Here is a 25,921-nt window from a genome sequence, read left to right as displayed (position 1 = left end):
CCCGGCTAGTTTTTTTTTGTAGTTTTTAGTAGAGACGGGGTTTCACCGTGTTAGCCAGGATGGTCTCGATCTCCTGACCTCGTGATCCGCCCATCTCGGCCTCCCAAAGTGCTGGGATTACAGGCTTGAGCCACCGCGCCCGGCTATTGTTTGTTTTTTTGAGACGGAGTCTCGCTCTTGTTGCCCAGGCTGGAGTGCAATAGCCCGATCTTGACTCACTGCAACCTCCGCCTCCCGGGTTCAAGTGATTCTCCTGCCTCAGCCTCCCGAGTAGCTGGGACTACAGGCACGCGCCACTGCACGCAGCTAATTTTTGTATTTTTAGTAGAGACGAGGTTTCACCATGGTGGCCAGACTGTCTTGATCTCTTGACCTCATGATCCACCCACCTTGGCCTCCCAAAATGCTGGCACTACAGGTACGAGCTACTGCGCCTGGCCAGCTGTTGTTATTTTTAAGTGCTCTCTTATTCATACTTGGGTAGACCTGCTTTAATCTGTAGTGATAAGATGGAAAGGCCCCAGGAGCCAGGTTTTCCCAGTGCCTGACTCTGGCTAATAATCCTCTGCCCTGCTAATGTCACTGCTTCTCTTGTTTTCTTTGTGGGTAGGGTGATGGCAGGTAAGGGATGCTAGAAGAGTAAGAAGGCACCCTGAAACTGCCTCCTGCCAACCTGACACCTGTCCTTCTCTTTGTTCAGGCCGCAGGCATGGTTTTGGTCAACTGATGTTTGCAGATGGTGGCACCTACCTGGGTCATTTTGAGAATGGGCTCTTTAATGGCGTTGGGGTATTGACTTTCTCAGATGGTTCAAGGTGGGTATGAGGTCATTCCTTTCTTAGCCTTAAATAAGAGAGGGTCTGACATAAAAATGGGACACTGGTAAATATCTGGTCAATCCGGAGCTTGTCTCACTCCCTGCAGAACACAGATGAGGAATAAGTAGTCCTTTTATTGGTTATTTTTTAAGTGGACCTAAAATTTGAAATGTCAACCAAGTGAGTGACTTTCCACCCCACTCCCATTCCCGTCCTATTTTCTTTCGTTGAGATCAGGGCTTCATGGCATATATACTCTCTGATCCTTCTCTGCTGGTTGGGAATAGATGGGGTAGATGGATCTATGTGACAGGTGGAATCGGCTTGCTCCTTGGCATTATTAAATAACAGAGATCAGCAGCTGCTCAACTCCATTAATCTGGACAGCTAACTTTCCACTGAAGGCTAACTTCTGGTGTTTCTGCAGGTATGAGGGGGAGTTTGCCCAGGGCAAGTTTAATGGCGTCGGAGTCTTCGTTCGATACGACAACATGACCTTTGAGGGGGAATTTAAAAATGGCAGAGTAGATGGTTTTGGTAAGTTGCAGCCCAGCAGGATGGGTGACTTAGGTGGGCATAATATGGGTGGAAATATACCTGTTTCGTTTTAATCCTGCGGGTGTCCAGCAATCCATAGCGGCCATCCCTGACGCCTATCCATTGAACTCACCAGTAGAGTACTCCTGAGTAGAGCTGGGAGTTTTTCTCTTCTTCAGCCTCAACGTATCAAGCTCACCTTTGAGACATTAACGCCATTGTTACTGCCATGTTTTCTCTGCCCTCCTCAAAGGCCTGCTGACTTTCCCCGATGGTTCTCATGGAATCCCCCGCAATGAAGGTCTCTTTGAGAACAACAAGCTGCTGCGGCGTGAGAAGTGTTCTGCCGTCGTTCAGCGGGCCCAGAGCGCCTCCAAGTCAGCCAGAAATCTCACTGCCTGACAGCGCAGTGGGCACCAGCTGACAAGTATTGGGTAAAGCCATGCGCCCCTTGTTGACTCGAGGTGAACAAATGAACCAGAGCTGAGATGAGTTGACAATGACAGTGGAGCAGAGGTCTTGTATGTGCCCTGTCACCTGCCATTCCAGAACTGGACCGCAGAAAAGTGCTGAGGATGCTGGCCAGCGGACGCTCTCAGTCATTGGTGGTTCTGTCTTTCCCTGACCCTTGTGTGCTGGAGGACAGAGGAACTGCCTCTTCTCACTGTTGATACTCTGTTCCTAAGACCTCGGGTTACACAGTGCAGCCTGCTGTGACCCTTCTGCTTCATTTTCAGCCAAGTGATACAGAACCTTCATTCTGCTGCTTTTGGGGCAGGTGATTCTACCCCACCTTAGGGCCAGTGTTCTGTGCTACCCTGGAGAAACAGGAAAAAGATACGGGTGGCTCAGTAGAGCAGCCCTGTGAAAGTCAAGGCCAGAGCTTTTCTTTAATTTTATTATTATTATTATTATTATTTTGAGATGGAGTCTCACTCTGTCGTCCAGGCTAGAGTGCAGTGGCGCAATCTCGTCTCACTGCAACCTCCACCTCCCAGGTTCAAGCGATTCCCCTGCCTCAGCCTCCTGAGTAGCTGGGACTACAGGAGTGCGCCACCACACCTGGCTAATTTTTGTATTTTCTTAAGTAGAGATGGGGTTTCACCATGTTGACCATGTTGGTCTCGAACTGCTGACCTCGTGATCCACCCACCTTGGTCTCCTAAAGTGCTGGGATTACAGGCGTGAGCCACCACGCCCAGCCTTTTATTTTATTATTATAAAAAAATGAGCCAGGTCTTGCTATGTTGCTCAGGCTCGTCTCAAACTCCTGGGCTCAAGCGATGCTCCTGCCTGGGCCTGCCAGAGTGCTAGGATTGCAGGTGTGAGCCACTGTGCCTGGCTGAGCTTTTCCGTATGTTACTCCTCATGCTGGTTGGAATCATAGCTCCAGGCTTTCACTTGGTCTGATCAGACTGGTATTCATTCCTGCCTATGCCCCCGAGAAGGATTCGGTAAGAGTGCTATTTCCTCCTCCCTTTAGAAGACAGACTGTCTTCCTTCACCAAGTTACAGCAGATAATCCCCATGTGTGTGCCTCTCTCCTTCCTTAGATGGGGAACAGGATCCCTTTTTGGGACAGTCAAGAAAAAAACTCATGTAAACAGTAATCTTATTAATTGTATATGTGACTAACTCCAGGGAAAAGGGTAGAATATTTAGGCCATTTCAGGCCCTACCATGGAGTGAACTGAATTCGTAGGGATGGCTTGGGCTGACACAGTTTCTTCCCAGTGGACCGATAAATCAGACTCACCCGAACCCCTGGGGTTTTGGTAGAACTGGACCTACTCTAGGACTATAGGGAACTAAAGGAACATTTGGCTCACTGTAGCTCTTCTATCACGAGCCTTGACCGTCAGGCCACAGTCAGACCTTACTGATGGGATCTCTGCAGTTTATCACGGAGGCCTCCCGTTACCCTGGTACCTAAATACGTTCCCCACCTCTAGCCCCCTAGCCTCACACTAAATGTCTCCTCAACAGCAGATGGTGGTGGAAGTTATAGCCGTGTGCCTCTATTTATTCTCTGAATTGTACTGTAGAAAAAGGTGTTTATAAAGAATAAAGAAATCACCAGAACTGCCTATACCTAGTTTTCCTGACTTTCTGGCCCTGCGTCTTCATGAATATCAACCCATTTACTGTTTGTAAAAGTTAATCAGATTAGCCCTTGGAACTGACCCTGCACACTTTACTATATCAAGTCATTTAATTTTCTCAGCCTCTACAGAGGACATAGGAATTTTTTTTTCTTACTTGAATCAGACAATCTCAGGCTGCCGCAACTAGTAGGTGGCACAGCTGGGTGGGATTTGTAACCAAGTCTTTCTGACTCCGTCTCCCTTAACTGGACCCCTCTCACCCTGAGCATCAGAGTGCCAAAGTCTTGAGACTAGTTATGGCCACACCTGCTGGGTTACCTCTGGCAGGTCCACTCCTGCCGGAGTTTCCCTTTCCCTGCAGTGGGAGAGTGGTGGAACACTGACCCCCACACTGACCCGTTTACATGCATCCTTGTTGGAGGCAGGTACTATTATTATCCCTGTGTTACAGATGAGGCTCAGGGAAGTTAAGCAGTTTCTCCAAGGTCCCATAGACACTAAGGGGCAGATCCCAGAACTTAAACCCAGACCTGTTTAAGCCCAGAGGCTGAGCTCTTACTCAGTACACTACCCTGCCTGCCTAGCCTTAACTATTCCCCCAAGTTCTAAACTTGATTCTCTTCTGAGCCCAGCTCCTCTGGAAGTTGCCTGTGAGAGGACCCCAGGCACTAAGCCCCAAGCTTTAGTTCCATTCAGAGCCTGGTTTTGGGTTGAAGATTGAGATCTTTTATTTTCTCTCCTTTAGCCTCTGCCCTAAACAAGTGTCTATTTACCTCTCTTTTTAACCTTACACTTTCTTTTTAATGAGTAATTTTTTTAAATGTATCTCCATTTTTCTGCCACTAGTCAAATATTACCACTGAAAAATGTTAAATATTTTGGAGAAAGCATCTTTTTTTTTTTTGGAGATGGAGTTTCGCTCTTGTGGCCCAGGCTGGAGTGCTGTGGCATGATCTCAGCTCACTGCATCCTCTGCCTCCCGGGCTCAAGCAATTCTTGTGCCTCAGCCTCCCAAGTAACTGGGATTACAGGAGTGTGCCATCACACCCGGCTAATGTTTGTATTTTTAGTAGAGACAGGGTTTTGCCATGTTGGTCAGGCTGGTCTCAAACTCTTCACCTCCCAAAGTGCTGCCCGGCCTCTCAAAGTGCTGCCCGGCCCTAAACACTTAGCACTTTAATCAAAAAGGATGCTGGCTGGGTACGGTGGCTCACGCCTGTAATCCCAGCACTTTGGGAGGCCCAGGCAGGAGGATCACCTGAGGTCAGGAGTTCGAGACCAGCCTGATCAAAATGGAGAAACCCCGTCTCTATTAAAAATACAAAAATTAGCCGGGCGTGGTGGTGCACGTCTGTAATCCCAGCTACTCGGGAGGGTGAGGCAGGAGAGTTGCTTGAACCTGGGAGGCGGAGGTTGTAGTGAGCCGAGATCGTGCCACTGCACACAGCCTGAATGACAGAGCAAGACTCTGTCTCAAAAAAAAATAAAACAAGAGTGCTAAGTGTTTCTAAATAGCTCAGTTGCTCTCTTTTGCCTCTTACCCCTTCCCTAGGCCTCCAGTAAGTGAATGCCTGCTGGCCCAGTATTGTTGGGGCCGCTCTTAGAGCTGGGAGAAGTCAGACCATCAGAGTTCACTTGCCTTTAGGAAGGTTCTTGACATCTGGCCAGGAAACCTAAGATCTACATAGCAATAGAGTGTCCGTCTGTACACAGTCACACTAATTTTACCTGTTAAATTTTATTATAGTAACAAAGTGATTATTTTTAATAATAAAAGCAGAGTGCCTGTAGGCAAGAGGATGGCCCTATCTCAGAGGAAGTCCCCTTAGTGTTTCAGACCTAGGCTGACCAGAATAGTCTTCTAGAATGTAACATTTATCCACCAGGTGTCACTATTTACCAATCTGACAAGCCGCTGAGCTGTCCCCGTGCTTTCAGTGGTTGGAATCAAGGCTAGAGACCAGAATAGGAGATGAATGAAAACAGATTTAGAAAAGGGCATTGTGGCTGGAATGCAGCTTGCAGTGTGGAGGGCGGGGGTGGGAGGGTAAAGAGGGCTCTTTGAAAGACCAGTGACACTTTCCTGATCAAGTTTCCTAGGCTGATACTTCCCTGGAAGGAGTCAGAACTTGGGTTTGTAGGAGTAGCCCTGGCTTCCAGCTGCATTGTGCTAGACTCAGGTTTGAAGCCCCAAGTCTAAGTAGTCCCCGCTTCAATAAAACAAATTCCCGGCTGGGTGCAGTGGCTCATGGCTGTAATCCCAGCAGTTTGGGAGGCCGAGGCAGTTGAATCACCTAGGTCAGGAGTTCGAGACCAGCCTGGCCAACATGGTGAAACCCCCGTCTCTACTAAAAATACAAAATTAGCTGGACGTGGTGGCAGGTGCCTGTAATCCCAACTACTCGGGAGGCTGAGGCAGGAGAATTGCTTGAACCCAGGAGGCGGAGGTTGCAGTGAGCCGAGATGGTACCATTGCACTCCAGCCTGGGCAACAGAGCGAAACTGTCTCAAAAAAAAAAAAAAAGAAAAAGAAAAGAAAGAAAAAAAAATTTCCTGACTGTGCCTACTTGCACCTCTGCCCTTCCTTTCTGATTTCATGTGCCTCAGGGCATAGGACAGCATCCACAGTAGAGGGACAAATTGAGAAATTGCTCCTTACCAGTCTTCAGGCCAGAGAGACAGTTTAGGATACAAAAGGGAGAGGTCGGGGCAATGAGAATAGGAGATGTGCGTGGGCGTGCCTGTGAAAGGCTGCCTGGAGGACTAAAGTAGGCAAAGGAGCCTCTACCGGCTCCCCTCGCCCGCCGCCCTCATCCTCCCTGCGCTCTCTGCTTCAGGCTGCAAGTGCAAGGCAGGAGGCTGAGATGGGCTCAGGCCAGCCATGGACGCTGCCGGCCCTCAGAGCCAGCCGTTGCTAGTGAAATCCATGCGCAGTGCCTCCTCCTCAGCGGGGCTCAGCTCCTGCAAGGGGGCGCGGCAGGGGCCTCCGTAGTAGCCAAACCAGTCCATGATTTTCTTCAGCCCTGGGATCCCGAAGCGTCGGGTCACCTGCAAAGCAGGGCCTGTTAAAAGAGACTGAGAAATTTGCTGAACGCCCATATCTGGAACTCGGAAATCTGTCCCTTTCAGAACGTTGAAGTCCTTACCCTCTTCCCCCAGGAAAGTAACTACCAACTCTATGGCACCCAGGGTAGATTGGGAATCCAGATTTAGAGACCAGAGAGCAGGTCTGTAATAGAAAAATACAAAAACTTCAGATTGGGGAAGAAGAGTGCCTCCTTTGGTTTTAGGAGAAAAATCCACTCCAACAGAGGGGGGAGTGTCATTCGGTCCTTGAGCTGGGGTGGGAGAAGACAGCAAGGCTGCGGGTCTAGGTACTAGAGCATCAGCAGTCTGCAGCCCAGTTCCCCGAAAGCTGACGCAGGGCACACCAGGCCTGGGAAGTCAGGAGGGGGAAGGATCTGTGGCAGCCTCAGCCACAGCCCAGACCTCCACTCCCCTTGCAACAGGCTGCCCTCACCTCCCCATAGCTCTTCCTGACCCTAACACTAAATGTTCTCCCAGGAAAAGCAAAGCATGGTTGCCCAAGGAAGTTTTGTTGTATAAACCTTATGTCATTTACTTATTATCTCTGAGTAAGTTCTCCTGTGTAAAAAATGAAGGAGCTGGACAACATGATCTCTAAAGGCTTTTCCCTGATAATGGGGAACCTAAAGCTATTGTTATTATTTATTTATTTGTTTGTTTGTTGTTTATTTTTTTGAGACAGAGTCTTGCTCTGTCACCCAGGCTGGAGTGCAGTGGCGTGATCTCGGCTCATTGCAACCTCTGCCTCCTGAGTTCAAGTAATTCTCCTGCCTCAGCCTCCTGAGTAGCTGAGATTACAGGCACCTGCCACCACACCAGGCTTATTTTATTTTATTTTATTTTATTTTATTTTATTTTATTTTATCTTTGTATTTTTAGTAGAGACAGGGCTTTGCCATGTTGGCCAGGCTGGTCTCAAACTCCTGACCTCAAGTGATCTGCCCACCTCGGCCTCCCAAAGTGCTAGGATTACAGGCACGAGCCACCGCACCTGGAATAATTTATTTATTTTTATTTTATTTTTATTTTTTTGAGACAGAGTCTCACTCTGCCACTCAGGCCAGAGTGCAGTGGTATGATCATGGCTAACTGTAGCCCAGACCTCCTGGGCTCGATCGATTTTCCTGCCTCAGTCTCCAGATCACCTTCGACTACAGATGCATGCCACCATGCCTGGCTAATTTTTGCATTTTTTGTAGAGATGAGGTCTTGCTGTGTTGCTCAGGCTAGTCACAAACTCCTGAGCTCAAGTGATCCACCCACCTCGGCCTCCCAAAGTCCTGGGATTACAGGCATGAGCCACGGTGCCTGGCCTATTATAATTTAAAATCATGTGTGGAATTTTACAGAGTAGATGAAGCATCAAATTTCCTTGCTTTTGGTATAGCAACTGGTTATTTCATGCTGATCAGAAATATTAGATGAATCTTTCACTACCTAAAAACTATGAAAGTAGTCCTGGCCGGGCGCGGTGGCTCAAGCCTGTAATCCCAGCACTTTGGGAGGCCGAGACGGGCGGATCACGAGGTCAGGAGATCGAGACCATCCTGGCTAACACGGTGAAACCCCGTCTCTACTAAAAAATACAAAAAACTAGCCGGGCGAGGTGGCAGGTGCCTGTAGTCCCAGCTACTCAGGAGGCTGAGGCAGGAGAATGGCGTAAACCCGGGAGGTGGAGCTTGTAGTGAGCTGAGATCTGGCCACTGCACTCCAGCCCGGGCAACAGAGCCAGACTCCATCTCAAAAAAAAAAAAAAGAAAGTAGTCCTTAAGAAAGTTTTATCTGGAGGGAAGCTAAAACCTTAGGAGGATAAATAAGAGGTTGTTTGGGATAAAGAGGCCAGGAACCACTGATGAAAGATTGACTAATAACTGTTTATCACTAGAGTCCCGGAGGCTTCATCAAGCATGGATTTTTTTTTTCTTGGAATGGGTGGTAAGCCACCCTCCTCCAGGCCTCACCACCCCCATGATGTTCTAATAGTCTGGCCTTTTTACCCAAAGCCTGAGTAGGTGGGAGAGACCCAGGATAGAGGATGGAAATAAGAGGTACCTAGAGAAAAGCTTGCTCCTGCCATGGGTTTCCAAAGATATCTGGTGTGGCCTCTCTTCAAACCCGAAGAAAGGGTTGGTGGCAAAGACTGTAGAAAGTCCTAAATATAGCCAGGGGCAAGAGGCAGGCTGGTGGGAAGGTGGAGGAAGGACATTGTGTTCGACCAGGGAGGGGCAATAGAGTGACATCAAGCTGCTCTCGTGGTGTCTGAGCCCACAGCCCAGGCAGCAGAAAGGTGTCCCAGGCATTCCTGGGTATGTGCCCAGAGCTGGCACAGGAGAGGACACAGAATGAAGGGTGAGGCAGGATGGGGTAGGGCAGGATGACATGCAGAGATCTGGGATGACAGCTAGGCATCCTCTCTTCCCCAGGGGCAGCCCAAGCTGCTTCGTCTGCAAAATGAGGGATAACACCACCTACCCCATAGAGATGTCCCAAGGGCCAGATGAGAAAACACCGCTAATATTAGACCAGTTCCCATGAGCCCTGGAATCCGCTCCTTTTCCTGTCCCGGTGGCATGCGGGTTCTGGGACCTTCGCTTTCACAGGTGCATTGGGAGTGGGAGAGCAGAGGCCCCACCCCAGTGGAATGTTCAGTATGTGCAGGACGGCCTGTGCCCAATGGGGGCCCAATCGCTTCTGCAAGTTCCTACAACCTATTTATAGAAAGGCCCCATCTCGGAAGCACCTTCACCTCCGCGGGACTCAGATCTACCTCCTCAGCTGTCCTTTCTCTAAATCTAAGTTAATCTGCCCCTTTGAGGTAAGGATACAGCTGTGAGGGAGCTCTAGAGCCCACCCACCACTTTACCCAAACAAAACATTGTGGAGTGCCTAGCTCAGCCTGGGACTGCAACCAGGCCCATGAGGCCCTTACCTTGCATGCAAAACTTAAGGGGAGGCCAAAAACCTCAATCATCAAAATAAGTAATATTTCAATGCTTTTTTTTTTTTTTTAAACAGTCTCACTCTGTCACCCAGGCTGGAGTGCAGTGGTGCGATCTCGGCTCACTGAAACTTCCACCTCCTGGGTTCAAGTGATTCTTCTGCCTCAGTCTCCTGAGCAGCTGGGATTACAGGTGCCCACCACCACACCTGGCTAATTTTTGTATTTTTAATAGAGAGAGGGTTTCACCATGTTGGCCAGGCTGATCTCGAACTCCTGACCTCAGGCGATCTGCCCCCCTTGGCCTCCCAAAGTGCTGGGATTATAGGCGTGAGCCACTGCGCCCAGCCAAAATAAGTAATATTTCAATGCAATATTTTTTTAAAAATCAAAATTAATGCAAAAAAAATCCACAATGAACAAAGCTTTAAATAAAGACAGGATCTAGCTGTGGCCCACCATATTGAAGACTCATGCATAAGTAATCATGTGTACCCCAAATACATGGGGTTTTTTGGTGTATTTTCATTTTATTTTATTTATTGTATTTTTTAAATTTCTTTTTTTTGAGACAGGGTCTTGCTCTTTTGTCCAGGCTAGAGTGAAGTGGCATGATCATAGCTCACTGCAGCCTCGGCCTCATGGGCTCAAGCAATCTTCCTGCCTCAGCCTCTGAGTAGCTGGGACTACAGTTGCACGCCACCATGCCTGGCTAATTTTTGTTTATTTTTACTGAAGACAAAGTCTCACTCTGTTGCCCAGGCTGGTCTCAAACTCCTGAGCTCAAATGATCTTCCTGCCTCAACCTCCCAAATTGCTGGGATTACAGGTGTGAGCCACTGTGCCCTGCTGGTATCTTTTTAGTGGTTAATCTTTCTCTAGAAGTAGATTTGGAAAAATATGTTTTGATGAGTTTGCTTCCACTAAAGCCAGGAAAATAAAATTATAACAAATCATGTTTTTGGTATATGAAATATTTAAACCTAAAATAGTGCTGTGAGTTTTAACATACCTGCTTTTCAATTTTCAATATTTTTTCACCCACTGTCATGTTCTTAGGGGGGAAAAAATCACCATTTAGAAAAATACTTAGAGCTTTTACTTTCAGGAAGGTGGAGTAGATGTACTTGTCCCAATTCTTCCCAATAAGTACAACTAAAAACTCTGGACATTATATAAAATATTATCTGGACATTTTATTTAAAAATTATATATATCTGGACATTATATAAAAAACAGACATAAGAAGACTCTGGAAGGCAGAGAGAAGAAGGAAGACCAACAAGGGACCCAATAAGCAACACAGCGCTGCATACCCCGGCCCAGACTTGGAGCTGAAGAAGTCGGCAAGCACGCAATGCCAATACGGTACAGACAATACAAGCACTAACAGAAACCAGTTCTCTCTAGCCAAAGGACCGGAAAAGGGGTGGCCTAGCAAGATGGAAAGCTTTCAAACAATAACTGCTCTACGCTAGTCAAACACCAGCCAGGCTAGCAAAGACTGAGTGAAGGAGTCTGAACTGCCACCCCTGCTCCCAGCTGGGTGGTGTCAGAGCAGGCCTAGTGGAGGGAAGTCAGGACTTGTACCACTGCTCATCTTCAAAATGCCACCAGAGCCCACCCCACCTGCTGCCAGACACACAGGCAATGCAGTGGAGGCAGTGTGTAGGGAGCAACAAGGGGGCTCTTCTACCCTCCAGGCAGCAGGATGTGCCTAGTACAGAGCCTAGTGCAGAGGTGTCTTTTTTTTTTTCAGAGATGGGGTCTCGCCATGTTGCCCAGGCTGGTCTCAAAGTCCTGGCCTCAAGCAATACTGCCATCTCTATCTCCAAAAGTGCTAGGATTACAGGCGTGAGCCAGTCTGCACCAGATCCTTAGGTGTCAATTTTAAAAAATATGTATAAGACTTATTGGCTGGAAACTACAAAATGCTGAAGAAATAAATCAAAGAAGATCTAAATAAACAGAGAAATGTACCATGTTCAAGGACTGGAGGACAACATGGTAAAGAAGTCAGTTGTCCCCAGCTTGGTATGCAGGCTTAACACAATTTCGATCAAAGGCCCAGCAAGATTTTATTGTAGATATAGACAAGAGTCTTGTAAAATTTATATGAAAAGGTAAAGAAATTCGACAAAACAATTTGAAGGAAAAACAAAAGAGCAAAGTGGGAGGAATCAGTCTACCTGATTTTAAGGCTTAGCTATAGTAATCAAGTCTGTGTGGTACTGCAGAGAGATAGACACAAAAATCAATGGAAAGAAGAGAGAATCCAGAAATAGACCCACACAAATATGCCCCACTGACTTTTGACAAGGCACGCAAGCAGTTCAATGGAGGAAAGATGGCCTTTTCAACAAATGAAGCTGGAGCAAATGGATATCCCTTAGGGAAGAAAACCACAAAACCTCGACCTAAGTCTCACACTTTATACAAAAATCAACTCAAAATGAGTCACAGACTTATAAAACATAAAACTATAAAACTTAAAGGAAAAAAATAAGAGAAAATCTTTATAATCTTCTAAGAACACTTTTTTTTTTTTTGAGACGGAATCTCGCTCTGTCGCCCAGGCTGGAGTGCAGTGGGGCAATCTCAGCTCACTGCAAGCTCCACCTCCCAGGTTCACACCATTCTCCTCCCTCAGCCTCCAGTAGTAGCTGGGACTACAGGCTCCCGCCACCATGCCCGGCTAATTTTTTGTATTTTTGGTAGAGACGGGGTTTCACAGTATTAGCCAGGATGGTCTCAGTCTCCTGACTTCATGATCTGCCCGCCTTGGCCTCCCAAAGTGCTGGGATTACAGGTGTGAGCCACCACACCTGGCCCTGAGAATTCTTTAAGAGTTGTTTGTTTGTTTGTTTTGTTTTGTTTTTTTCTGAGATGGAGTCTCACTCTGTCACCCAGGCTGGAATGCAATGGCACGATCTAGGCTCACTGCAACTTCTGCCCTCCGAGTTCAAGTGATTCTCCTGCCTCAGCCTCCCGAGTAGCTGGGATTACAGGCGCCTGCCACTGCGCCTGGCTATTTTTTTTTTTTTTTTTTTTGTATTTTTAGTAGAGACGGGAGTTTCACCATCTCAGCCAGGCTGATCTTGAACTCCTGACCTCGTGATCCACCCACCTCAGCCTCCCAAAGAGCTGGGATTATAGACGTGAGCCACCGTGCCCAGAACTCTTTAAGAATTATTAGACTTGACACCACAAACATGATCCATAATAGAAAATGTTGATAAATTGTACTTCATCAAAATGTAAAACTTGCTCTGCAAAAGACCTGTTAAGGCAATGAAAAGACAAGCTGCAGACTGGGAGAAAATATTTACAAGCCACATATCTAACAAAGGACTAGTATTTAGAAGCTATAAAGAACTTTAAAATTCAACAGTCAAAAGAACAATCCAATTTTAAAACGGGTAAGAAATATAGATAGTTCACTGAAAAGATGGCAAATAAATACATGAAAAAAATGTTCAATAGCATTAGCCATCAGAGAAATGCAAATTAAAACCACAATGAGATGGTACTACACATCTGTCAGAATGGCTAAAATAAAAAATAGTCACAACACCAAATGCTGGCAAAGCTGCAGAAAAACTAGATCACTCATATGTTTACATCAGTGTAAATTTAAAATAGTACAGCCGCTCTGGAAAAGTTTGGCAGGTTTGTTTCTGGGTTTTTGTTTGTTTGTTTTGGGGTTTTGGGGTTTGTTTTTTTGTTTTGTTTTTTGAGACAGGATCTCACTCTGTAGCCCAGGCTGGAGTGCAGTGGCAAAATCACAGCTCACTGCAGCCTCAACCTCCCAGATTCAAGGGATCTTCCCTTCTGCCTCAGCCTCCCGAGTCGTGGGACCACAGGTGCATGCCACCACACCTAGCTAATTTTCTGTATTTTTTGTAGAGACAGAGTCTCCCCATGTTGTGCAGGCTGGTCTTGAACTCCTGGGCTCAAGCAATCCACCCCCCTCAGCCTCCCAAAATGATGGGATTGCAAGTGTGAGCCACCACACCCAGCCAGCAGTTTCTCAGAAAATGAAACCTGTGACTACCCTATGACCCACCATTTTACTGCTGTGTATCGATCCCAGAAAATGAAAACTTACGGACACACGAAAACCTGTTCATGAATGTTCATGGCAGCTTTTATTTATTTATTTATTTATTTATTTNCAAGCAATCCACCCCCCTCAGCCTCCCAAAATGATGGGATTGCAAGTGTGAGCCACCACACCCAGCCAGCAGTTTCTCAGAAAATGAAACCTGTGACTACCCTATGACCCACCATTTTTACTGCTGTGTATCGATCCCAGAAAAATGAAAACTTACGGACACACGAAAACCTGTTCATGAATGTTCATGGCAGCTTTTATTTATCTTTTTATTTATTTATTTATTTATTTATTTATTTATTGAGACAGAGTCTCACTCTGTCACCCAAGCTGGAGTGCAGTGGCACAATCTTGGCTCACTGCAACCTCCGCCTCCTGGGTTCAAGCGATTCTCCTGCTCAGCCACTCGAGTAGCTGGGATTACAGATGTGCACCACCACGCCCAGCTAATTTTTGTATTTTTAGTAGAGACGGAGTTTCACCATGTTGGCCAGGCTGGTCTCAAACTCCTGACCTCAGGTGATCTGCCCACCTTGGCGTCCCAAAGTGCTGGGATTACAGGCGTGAGCCACTGCACCCAGCCCATGGCAGCTTTTAATAGCCAAAAACTGAAAATAACCCAGCTGTTCTTCAACAGGTGAGTGGTTAAACATGCTGTAGGGGGCCGGCTGTGGTGGTTCATGCCTGTAATCCCAGCACTTTGGGAGGCTGAGGCAAGATGGCTTGAGACCAGGAGTTCGAGACCAGCCTGGGCAACATAGCGAGACCTTGTCTCTACTAAAAATAAAAAAGAATTAGCCAGGTGTGGTAGTGTGCACCTGTTGACCCAGCTACTTGGGAGGATGAACTGGGAAGATTGCTTGAGCCAGGAGGTCGAGGCTGCAGTGAGCAATAATCCTGCCACTGCACTCATCCTGGGCGACAGAACAAGACCCTGTCTCAATAAATAAATAATAAATAAACATGCTGTGGTACAGCCATGCCATGGTATACTACTCAGAAATAAAAAGAATTAACTATTGATACACGCAGCAAACAACCTGGATGAATATCCAGAGAATTATGCGGAGTGGAAAAAGCTAGTCCCCAAAAGTTATATACCATGTGATTCCATACAGTATACTCTTGAACTGACAAAATTATAAAATGGTGAATGTATGTGTGGTTGCTAGAGGTTAAGGAGCCGGTGAAGGCAAATGTGAGTAGGCATGGCTATAAGAGGATGACATGAGGGATCCTTGTAGGGACAGAAATATTCTGTGTCTCAACTGTATCAAGGTCAATATCCAGACTGTGAAATTATTCTACAGTTTTGTAAGATGTTGCCATTGGGGAAAACTGGACCATGGGTACATGGGATCCCTTTGTATTATTTCTTAAAGTTGCATGGGAATCTATAATTATCTAAAAATAAAAAGTTTGGCCAGGCATGGTGGCTCATGCCTATAATCCTAACACTTTGGGAGGCCAAGGCAGGTGGATCACGAGGTCAGGAGTTTGAGACCAGCCTGGCCAACATGGTGAAACCTGTCTTCACTAAAAACACAAAAATTAGCCGGGTGTGGTGGCAGGTACCTGTAATCCCAGCTACTTGGGAGGCTGAGCAGGAGAATTGCTTGAACCCAGGAGGCAGAGGCTGCAATAAGCCGAGATTGTGCCACTGCACACCAGCCTGGGTGACAGAGTGAGACGCCATCTCAAAGTAAATAAATAAAATAAAAAGTTTAATATAAGATATACAGTAGGCCAGCCATGGTGGCTCATGCCTGTAATCCCAGCATTTTGGGAGGCTGAGGTGGGAGGACCGCTTGAGCCCAGGAGATAAAGACCAGCCTGGGCAACATAGTGAGACCGCCATCTCTACAAAAATAAAAATAAAAAATAAAAAAGATTGCTTAAGCCCAGGACGTTGAGGCTGCAGTGAGCTATCATCACACCACTGTTCTCTAGCCTGGGTGACAGAGAATGACTCTGTTTCGAAAATAAAAAAATAAAAGCAAAAAATTGGGAGGCCGAGGCAGGAGGGTCACTTGAGGTTAGGAGTTTGAGGCCAGCCTGGCCAACATGGTGAAACCCCGTCTCTACTAAAAATACAAAAATATTAGCTGGGTATGGTGGGACGTGCCTGTAATCCCAGCTACTAGGGAGGCTGAGACAGGAGAATTGCTTGCACCTAGGAGGCGGAGGTTGCAGTGAGCCGAGATTGAGCCACTGCACTCCAGCCTGGGCGACAGAGTGAGACTCTGTCTCAGAAAAGAAACGAGAAGAGAAGAGAAAAGAAAGGAAAAGAAAAGAAAAAGGCCAGGCACTGTGGCTCATGCCTGTAATACCAGCACTTTGGGAGGCTGAGGTGGGCGGATCACTTGAGGCCAGGAATTTGAGACTAGCCTGGCCAACATGGTGAAACCCCATCTCTACTGAAACATGAAAACAAAAACAAAAATTAGCCGGGGATGGTGGTGCACACGTGTAATCTCTATTACTCAGGAGTGTGAGGCACAAGAATTGCTTGAACCTGGGAGACAGAGGTTGCAGTGAGCTGAGATTGCTGCATTCCAGCCTGGGCAAAAGAGCGAGACTCTGTCTCAAAAAAAAAAAAAAAGAAAAGAAAAGAGAGAGAGAGAGACAGAGAAAGAAAGAGAGAGAGAGAAAGAGAAATAAAGGAGCGAGGGAGGGAGGGAGGAAGGAAGGAAATAAAGGATAAAATGTACATTAAAACTTGAATACAGGGGCACACATTTTTCTGTTGCCTCAGACTTCAGAATGGCCCTGAACTTGACGGGCGTTCTCTCTGAAGTTCTTCTTTGCCCAACAAAGAATTGGGGTACAGAGTCTGACCACAGAACAGATTATATGAAGATGGTACTCTCCTGCCTTCTAACTCCTTTGCTAGCCCCAATCATTCCTATTTTTTCAGGACCTGGCCCCCAACAGCGTGGATTTAGAGGCCCTGGTTTACGCTCTTTCTCTCCAGGCACCTCTAAGTGTGGTCCTAGGGTTATTCTATCACAATCACACAGGATGTTTGTTTCAGTGCATCTTCTTGGGCCCAAAAGTTGAAACTTTAATTTGCCTCTAAGGGAATTTTAATGTACACTTAAGTTTCACAATCAATAGTGCCTGACTTTGTCCAAAGTCAGGATTTTCTGGGAGGCACAAGGAGTTCCCACACTGGGATGTTCTCTCAAAGGATTTTCTGAAAGGAAGAGACTGAGTGGGGCCTGGTGCCAGCCCTGGGTCCTGCTCCAGTGAGGACACAGACTGCCCACTCCCCCCACACCGCGCCCCTGCTGCCACTGGCTCACCGCAGCGTTTGGCTCGATGAGGCGGTGCTGCAGTTTCTGGGCATCTTCCCATTGCCCTGTGAGGCACAGTCGCTCCAGCTGGCACACCTGAGCCCCCAGGACATTGGCCAGGGCGCACACGCCCCCCACAGCTCCTGCAGGAAGTAAGACACAGAACGTCAGCCAGAGCCTCTCCCCTCTGAGCATCTCAAGCCCTGGTCCCAGCACTTCTTCAGCCTGGGGACATTACATACAGATTTCTATGTCACTTGGTTGGCTACATCAAAGGCATGCTCTGTGAGTCCAGAGTACACATTTCCAGAGAGAAGAGCTACCTGCATATTCAAAATAGAATCCTGCAGGTCGAGTGCTGCTCAGGGCTGATCTGTGAGGGGCAGGGAGCAGAGCCTGAAAGTGAACTCAAGGACAGTTCCTTCCCTGAACCCCTCCTGGAATAAAATCCCATCTGCCAGTTGACACCTCTAGCTTCCTCCAATAGCCCCCTGACTCATCAGTCCTGTAAGAGGGTAGGATGGATGGGAAGCCTTTGCTCTTTTGAAATCTTATTCCCCCCAGTGGATGCAACCAGAGACAGCAGTGGGCGTGGAAAGCGCCCTGGACAGAGTCAGGTCACCAGGCATGTCTTCCCATTGACTGCATAAACCTGAATGAGACCCTCTCTAGTCCTGTTTGTGCTCATCAGGGCAATGAAAATGGGTTTGGCTGTGATCTCAGAAAGCCCCACCACTTCTGCAAGTCTGTGAGTATGCTTCTAAGGCTAGATAGGAGTGGAACCCAAGGCACAGGGCCTCAAGACCAGAGAGAGAGGAGGCAATTTAGAATGAGCTAATAGAGCTGTTGTTTGTGGAATACCTATTATGTGTTCCAGGCGCGCTTCAGCAGCATGGCCCTGATGCTCTCTAATCCTCACGATCCCTCCGTGCACAGAGTAGAAACTCAGGCCCAGAGAGGTGAATGCTTTGCCCAGCATTACCCGGTGAATAAACTGCAGAACTGAGATTCCCTCCAACCTCCAGAGCCTGTGCTTTTTTTTTTTTTTCTACTCCACTTTCAGGAATGAGAGAGAAATGATGGGTCCCTTCTTCTTCCCCTTCATTGTAGAGGCCGTGACATGGCAGGGGGAGATGTACAAGGCCCTAGACAACCAGCCAAAGTCTGGAGAGACCAGATGGAATAGGAACCAGGATTCTCCCCTGCAGTGCTAGAAAGGTCACTCAAATCTCTCCTCACTGGGGCTTCAACTGAAAGGAACAGCTTCCCTTCTCCTCCCTCCCCTCCAGGGCTCAAATCCAACCCAAACCCAAGGACGCTGACCCCAAACAGACAAGAGCAGTTGATCTAAGAGACATTCATAGGGACCCTGGATTGGAACAGAATCTGATCAGGCAACTGAAGATCCCTGGCTCAACTCTGTAGATCTGACAATTCATTCTGGCCTGGGACAGGGGAGAGGAAAATGGACTCCTGAACTACAGAGGAGGGCCCCAAGGCCTCTGCCCTCAGAGAATGATGTACAAAGTGGATTAGAGCAACTAAGTTTGTCATCTAATCACGGAGCTCCGGACTTAGAACAAACTGCAGGCATCCCTACTACAGGCCAGGGATTGTACACGGCCATCCTCCTCCAGCCAGCAAGGTTACTCACAGCACCCTGTATTCAGACAGGCAAGCGGCGTGGCCAGGTTTCTGAGTTTTCAGAGCGGGCAGGCTGGCAAACTACCGTCTTCAGACCCAGCCCCAGCCCTCACGGTCTCTCCCAGCAGACCCAGGTGCCTGGGTATCTCTTGGTAACCCATGACAATCTGAGAGCAGTGGGCAGCCTACCCAAGGCATAGCTGGCCATCAGGAAGCCAGCCGATCCAGCCAACACCTGGAAATCCTGCTTCCTGGTCTTGTGAACAATCAGCCCAATCCTGGTCACCTGCAACAGCAAATGTGGTGTGAGAGCTGTGCCCAGAGCCTTATCCTGGGTGAGGGCCGGGTAAGCGTGGTGGAATGAAAGCCCAGTGCCCAAAGAGATGCCCTCAAGAAAGTCCCAGAGAGCCCACACGACAGAGAGAATCCACACAGAAGCCAAGGATGGAAACAGATCTCAGAGTTGCCCTCAGGAGCAAAAGTGCTAGGAACCAGGAACCAGAAAAGGAGGAGAAGACCACAACCCCGGAGCTGCTGCCACTCACATCACCACCGCTGTCCTTCATGCCCACAATATTTGGGTGCTGGGAAAGCGTGACCACCGCATCCACAGGCAGGTCCAGCCCTGTGTTGGCTGGGACACTGTACAGCACCACAGGGATTGGAGAGAGATCAGCAACCTGCGGGGCGCAGAAAAAAGCAGGAGAGGGCAGCCGCCCCAGGTCCCAGGAGCCAGAGACTTGCCCACCCACAGGTCCAGGCCTGCTTCACTCCAGGGCCACCTGGACAGGCCTCCCTCCTGTGCTGCATGCCCCGAGTGTGAGCAATCACGGTGGGTCATATTTATGGAGTGCTTTCCATATGCCAGGCACTGTTCTAAGCCCTTTATGTTCCTGATCTCATTTGATGCTCACTGCAACCCTATGAGATAGATGACATCATTCCTCCAATTTTAGAGGGGAGGAAGCAGTAACACAGAGTGGTTAGGTAAGCCTCCCAATGTTGTGCAGCTGATCCATGGTGGCAGTCCACCCGTTTCCTATAGCTGCCGTTCATATGAAGTAGCACCCCACTCCCAGCTTCCCTCATCTCCTCTCCCTGGGCAGAGCCTCCTCTTGGTCTCAGGCCCCACACACACCTTGGTGTAGTGGTGAATGAGGGCCGCGCTGCTCATGCGGCCACGATAGTAGCAAGGGGTCACCACCATGGCCGCGTCAGCCCCAACCTGGGCCATGCTGACAGTCATCTCCACTGTGGCTTGAGTGGCTGCCGGAGGAAGGAGAGAGGTGACAGCAGGCAGAAGGAGGCCTGGACTAGGGCACTGGGCCAAGCGAGGGTGCCTCAGCACGTCCCAGAAGAGGCAGAACAAGGAGACAGGACCCAAGCTAGGGGCTAGGAGCCTGGATCCTACACACCCTCCCACCCCCAGGGCACAGGGCATTCTGGCTCACACTCGCATCCCGAGCCAGCTAGCAGGAGCCTGTTCTTGGGCATGGCCTGGCGCACACAGCTCACCACCTCGAGGCGCTCGCTGCTGGTCAGGAAGGGAAACTCGCCATTGGAGCCCTGGACCACGAAGCCTGCAAGAGACACAGCTGACCAACTCCTTCCCATCCTCTATAAAACAACCAGGACATTAGTGTTCCTACCTTTCAACACCACAATCTTTCACACATTTCCTTCCCATCTTTGCAGGCAGAAGGTTCCCACACAGCTGCAATGACGGTTCACATCGTTTTTCTGTTTTAGACACAGGGTCTCGCTCTGTTGCCCAGGCTGGGATGCAGTGGCTCAATTATAGCTTGTTGCAGCTTCAAACTTCTGAGCTCAAGTAATCCTTATGTAATATGGTTATTACAATTTTAAGCCTTATAGAAATGGAATTAAGCTTAAATAGCCCTCTGCAGTTTTCTGTTTATTTAATACTATGTTTTGAGCTTTGTCCACAGCAGCACACATAGCCCTGATTCATTCATTTTACCTGCTGTATGGTATTCTGTTGTATGGTTAGAACACAATTTATTTTTCTTTCTCTTGTTGAGAGCACTTAGAATGTTTCCTTCTTTTTGGCTGGGCCTGGTGGCTCACACGTGTAATTTCAGCACTTTAAGAGGCCAAGGTGGGTGGATCACTTGAGCCGAGGAGTTCAAAACCAGCCAGGGCAGCATGGCTCCCTGTCTCTACCAAAAAAGCGCATACCTGTCTCTACCAAAAAAGAAAAAAGAAAAAAAGAATGTTTTCTTCTTTTGGCTATTACAAACAATGCTGAAACAAACATTTTCTGTAGTCTTCTGTGCATATGTCTAAGAGCTCCTGTAGGCTGGGCGTGGTGGCTCACGCCTGTAATCCCAGCACTTTGGAGGCCAAGGCGGGCGGATCACGAGGTCAGGAGATCGAGACCATGCTGGCTAACATAGTGAAACCCCGTCTCTACTAAAAAAATACAAAAAATTAGCCAGGCGTGCTGGTGGGCGCCTGTAGTCACAGCTACTTGGGTGGCTGAGGCAGAAGAATGGCATGAACCTGGGAGGCGGAGCTTGCAGTGAGCCGAGATTGTGCCACTGCACTCCAGCCTGGGCAACAGAGCAAGACTCCATCTCAAAAAAAAAAAAAAAAAGAGTTCCTCTAGAGTTCAGATACTTTGGTGTGTAATTGCTGAGTCATATCTATGTGCACCTTCATCTGTGACACATTTTTTATGTATTTACTTTTTCTTTGAGGCAGGGTCTCACTCTGTCACCCAGGTTGGAGTACAGTGGCACAGTCAAGGCTCACTGTAGCCTTGACCCCCCAGGTTCAAGTGATCCTCCTGTCTTAGCCTCTCAAGTAGCTAGGATTACAGACATGAGCTACCACGTCCAACTAATTTGTGTAGTTTTTTTTGTAGAGATGGAGCTTCACCATTTTGCCCAGGCTGGCTCGAATTCCTGGGCCCAGGTGATCCACCCACCTTGGCCTCCCAAAGTGCTAGGATTACAGATGTGAGCCCCAACGCCTGACTGTGTGCCACATTGCTAATCAATCACTGTAGCAGCATAGAATGTCGTACATGCCAAATCTTGGTATTGTCAGAACTAATTTTTGCCAACTTTCTGGGTGAAAAGTGAATCTCCTTGCTTTATTTTGTGTTTTCCTGTTTTTATCAATCATTTACTTGGGATACGTCTAACCAGTAACCGGTACCAGTTACAAGTGAGCCACGGTGCCCAGCCCGCTTAACTGTCTCTTTCTTCTTCTTTCTCCTCTCCATCCCATTCCATTAAAGAAAAAAAAATAGAAGTAGTTTACAAATAGAGTACAATACAACAGGATTCTTAATTAATAGAAGGATATTTGGGCCTGTAATCCCAGCACTTCAGGAGGCCAAGGTGGGAGAATCACTTGAGGCCAGGAGTTCGAGACCAGCCTGGGTAACAAAGTGAGACCCTGACTTTACAAAAAATAAATAAATAAATAAACCAGGTGCATTTGAAGCTGCAGTGAACTATGATTGCGCCATTGCACTCCAGCCTGGGTGACAGAGCATGACCCTGTCTCCAAAAAAAAAAAAAAATTGGAGGCTATTTGGGAGAAGGAAATGAAAATAAGGCCACAAGCAGTATTGGTATACAAAGTTCTTGCCATATAGTTCTGAGAAATGAGCCAGAAATTTGATGTGGAGTTTCCCGACAGCCAGAGCTACAAGGGAAACACGATCAGTTAACAGATATGTAGAACCCAAAAGATAAAAGCAAAGCAACTGCCCCAGAGAAACACAGAGTTTCCTGGCACTGGGACCAAGAGAAATTGTTCCTGTGAGTCATCCTTCAGGGGACACTGTGTGATGTAGACTCCACTTCGTTCCACCAACCTTTTTCCATGCTGTTCAGTACACCATCAGATTCCAGAGTGAGTTGCCAGGATATCAGGATATCTCTCACTGGATATTTAGCCACCTTGCCTGTTTTTTTTTTTTTTTTTTTGGTAGTTATTTTGCATTGGTAACATTGCAGGAAACATCTGGAGGCACACAGCTTCTCACTTCTGTGGGATTGCTTCTGGGGGATTGATTTATCTGTGTTCAGGCTAGTAGCCCAAGTTAGGGCCTCCTTGTGTCTTGCTACATGGAGCTGCAGTGCTCTCTGTAAAAGGTGCCAGCACTGGAGGAGGACTCCAATCTAGCTACAATTAGACCAGCACCCTCTGACTAAAGAGTCAGAGATCAAGCTCTTGCCACTCTCTCTGTTCCAATACCAAAGTCGTCTTCCTCCCCACCCCTGCCTGCCGTCCTGGGATGAGGCATGTTCTTGCTGCGGCCACTGATTCAGCCACTATCATCCCCTTCCTTCACCTCTCATCCTGCTGGTCAGTTCCAGGAACACTCTGGGCCCCACTGGTGGAGCTGGTCTAAACAGCAGGACAGCTGGGGCTTGCACTCTGGGAGTCAGAAGCAGACCTTGTGCTCAAAGCTTCTATGACATAGCCCTGTCTTCTATCTCATTGAAGGGGGCAACTGGCTCATGCCTGACTCCCAAGAAGGAAGAAGTGCCTGGCTGGAGAAGAGGGAGTGTGGCGCAGACAGGGCTGAACTGGACTCAGGAGTTACCTCTGGCTATTTAACAAGTCACATCACATCCTTGAGTCTCTGTTTCCTTTTCTTTTTTTTTTTTTTTTTTTTTTTTGAGACGGAGTCTCGCTCTGTCGCCCAGGCTGGAGTGCAGTGGCCGGATCTCAGCTCACTGCAAGCTCCGCCTCCCGGGTTTACGCCATTCTCCTGCCTCAGCCTCCCGAGTAGCTGGGACTACAGGCGCCTGCCACCTCGCCCAGCTAGTTTTTTGTATTTTTTAGTAGAGACGGGGTTTCACCGTGTTAGCCAGGATGGTCTCGATCTCCTGACCTTGTGATCCGCCCGTCTCGGCCTCCCAAAGTGCTGGGATTACAGGCTTGAGCCACCGCGCCCGGCCTCTGTTTCCTTTTCTATGGGATGACAGGGAAATGATTTCAATCCTACCTTATAGGACTGTTTTAAAGGCTTAGATAAGAAAATGTCCCAGAAATCTGTGAGTGGGTACCCCAAAGAGCCTCTCCTTCACCCTGGTTAGATGTCCAGGTGTGAGCCTGATGTGTCCCTGTAGTGTAGAGAGGGGGCCAGAGGAGAGGAAAAGGCCAGGATCTCCGATGAACCAGGGACTGTGGAAAAAGCAGAAAAGCAGAGGGCTCACAGGAGAGGGGTCAGATGCACAGGCCCTGAAGTCAGAGAAGCCCAGGCTAACTCAGTTGAAAAATGGTGATGATATTAGTGCCTTTCTCAGAGTTTCGCTTTGTTTTGAGACAGAGTCTCACTCTGTTGCCCAGGCTGGAGTGTAGTGGTGCGACCTCGGCTCACTGCAGCCTCTGTCTCCCAGGCTCAAACAATTCTCCTGCCTCAGCCTCCCGAGTAGCTGGGATTACAGGCACTTGCCACAATGCCGGCTAATTTTTGTATTTTTAGTAGAGACAGGGTTTCACCATGTTGGCCAGGCTGGTCTCGAACTCCGGGCCTCCGGTGATCTGCCTGCCTTGGCCTCCCAAAGTGCTGGGGATTACAGACATGAGCCATCACGCCCAGCCTCTTAGAGTTGTTTTGAAGTTTAAATGAGATACTATTTGTAAAGTACTTCGAATAGAACCTGGTGCTCAATAAGTGTTAGCTGTCATTCTTAGGGAATCAGGAGAAAGTGCTCAAACCTTAAATCAGGAGGGTGGCGGGTGTTGAAGGGGAGGCTGCTCTCAATGACCTCTCATTGTACACCCACTGTGATATTAGGAGTGGGTGTACAAGGCCCCCTCCAGCTGTAAGACAAAGGAAGATACTCTCCCCTGCTCCCACATTTACACTTGCTGCTCTGGGAGCTGGATGGCAGGGAGGGGAGTGGGCATTTGGGGCTGGGGACACATAAGCAACATGGTGGCTTACTGTGACTAAAAAGAATCACATAAGGAGTGTCCCCAGACATTATTACGCCTTCTTGGTCCATCATCATTGCCACCTCGTCTGAGAAGTCTTCCTGGGATCTCTCCACTGGGCCTCCCTGCTCTGCATTTCCGTTACCTGTTTCTTGTATAATATTTCCCCATGGACAGCACCCATCTACAAAGGTCCCCAGAACTCTTCAATCCCCACCCCTCCCCACCTATGGGATTAGACACAATTTCTCAATCTCACCTCTCCTATAAAATGAGAAATTGGGCCCGGCACAGTGGCTTACACTTGTAATCCCAGCACTTTGAGATGCCAAGACAGGCAGACTGTTTGAGGCCAGGAGTTCGAGACCAGCCTGGCCAACATGGTGAAACCCTGTCTCTACTAAAAAACTTAAAAATTAGGCCAGGCACGGTGGCTCACGCTTGCGATCCCAGCACTTTGGGAGGCCAAGGCGGGCGAATCACAAGGTCAGGAGTTTGAGATCAGCCTGGCCAACATGGTGAAACTCCGTCTCTACTAAAAATACAAAAATTAGCTGGGCATGGTGTCAGGCGTCTGTAATCCCAGCTACTTGGAAGGCTGAGGCAGGAGAATCGCTTGAACCCAGGAGGCAGAGGTTGCAGTGAGCCGAGATTGCACTACTGCACTCTAGCCTGGGCGACAGTGCGAGACTGTCTCAAAAAATAATTTAAAAAATAAATAAAAATAAATAAAAAATTAGCTGAGCGTGGAGGCACGCACCTGTAATCCCAGCTACTTGGGTGTCAGAAGCAGGAGAATCGCTTAAGCCTGGGAGGTGGAGGTTGCAGTGAGCCCAGATTGCGCCACTGCATGGTAGCCTGGGTGACAGAGTAAGACTCTGTCTCAAAAAAAAAAAGAAAAAAAAGTCCAGGGATGGTGGCTCATGCCTGTAATTCAAGCACTTTGGGAGGCCAAGGCAGGCTGATCACTTGAGGTCAGGAGTTCGAGACCAGCCTGGCCAATGTGATGAAACCCTATCTCTACTAAAAATACAAAAATTAGCTGGGCGTGGTGGTGCACTGAGGTAGGAGAATCACTTGAACCCGGGAGGCGGAGGTTGCAGTGAACCGAGATTGTGCCACTGCACTCAAGCCTGGGTGACAAGAGTGAAACTCGGTCTCAGAAAACAAAACAAAACAAAACAAAACAGGCTGGGCGCGGTGGCTCACGCCTGTAACCCCAGCACTTTGGGAGGCTGAGGCGGGAGGACCACGAGGTCAGGAGATCGAGACCATCCTGGCTAACACGGTAAAACCCCGACTCTACTAAAAATACAAAAAAATTAGCCGGGTGTGGTGGCGGGCGCCTGTAGTCCCAGCTACTCAGGAGGCTGAGGCAGGAGAATCATGAACCCGGGAGACGGAGCTTGCAGTGAGCCAAGATGGCCCCACTGCACTCCAGCCTGGGTGACACAGCG

At 48.2% G+C, this 25,921-nt stretch overlaps 2 protein-coding genes across 4 annotated transcripts in view; one reads left to right on the top strand and one right to left on the bottom strand.

Moving 5' to 3' along the window:
• The window catches only part of MORN4 (MORN repeat containing 4), a 16,157-nt gene extending 12,713 nt beyond the window's left edge, over positions 1-3,444 (top strand). Inside the window, exons 2-4 of the mRNA XM_017880211.1 lie at positions 701-815; positions 1,246-1,355; positions 1,609-3,444. Of these exons, the coding sequence (XP_017735700.1) occupies positions 701-815; positions 1,246-1,355; positions 1,609-1,757 (374 nt within the window). The 3' untranslated portion in view covers positions 1,758-3,444. The remainder of the gene's footprint in view (positions 1-700; positions 816-1,245; positions 1,356-1,608) is intronic.
• The window catches only part of HOGA1 (4-hydroxy-2-oxoglutarate aldolase 1), a 32,674-nt gene continuing 8,518 nt past the window's right edge, over positions 1,766-25,921 (bottom strand). Inside the window, exons 2-7 of one of the 3 annotated variants that reach the window (XM_017880190.1) lie at positions 19,991-20,119; positions 19,678-19,805; positions 19,085-19,219; positions 18,729-18,825; positions 16,905-17,038; positions 1,766-2,173 (exon numbers count right to left, since the gene is read on the bottom strand). In XM_017880190.1, the coding sequence (XP_017735679.1) occupies positions 2,150-2,173; positions 16,905-17,038; positions 18,729-18,825; positions 19,085-19,219; positions 19,678-19,805; positions 19,991-20,119 (647 nt within the window). In that variant the 3' untranslated portion in view covers positions 1,766-2,149. Of the gene's footprint in view, positions 2,174-5,183; positions 6,509-16,904; positions 17,039-18,728; positions 18,826-19,084; positions 19,220-19,677; positions 19,806-19,990; positions 20,120-25,921 lie in introns of those variants that run through there. The other 2 variants (XM_017880184.1, XM_017880197.1) reach the window with 2 other exon arrangements.

Source organism: Rhinopithecus bieti, unplaced genomic scaffold, assembly GCF_001698545.2.
Source record: "Rhinopithecus bieti isolate Rb0 unplaced genomic scaffold, ASM169854v2 scaffold_425, whole genome shotgun sequence".
NCBI classification, from domain to species: Eukaryota; Metazoa; Chordata; class Mammalia; order Primates; family Cercopithecidae; genus Rhinopithecus; species Rhinopithecus bieti.
This window is presented reverse-complemented; position numbering and strand designations above follow the sequence as displayed.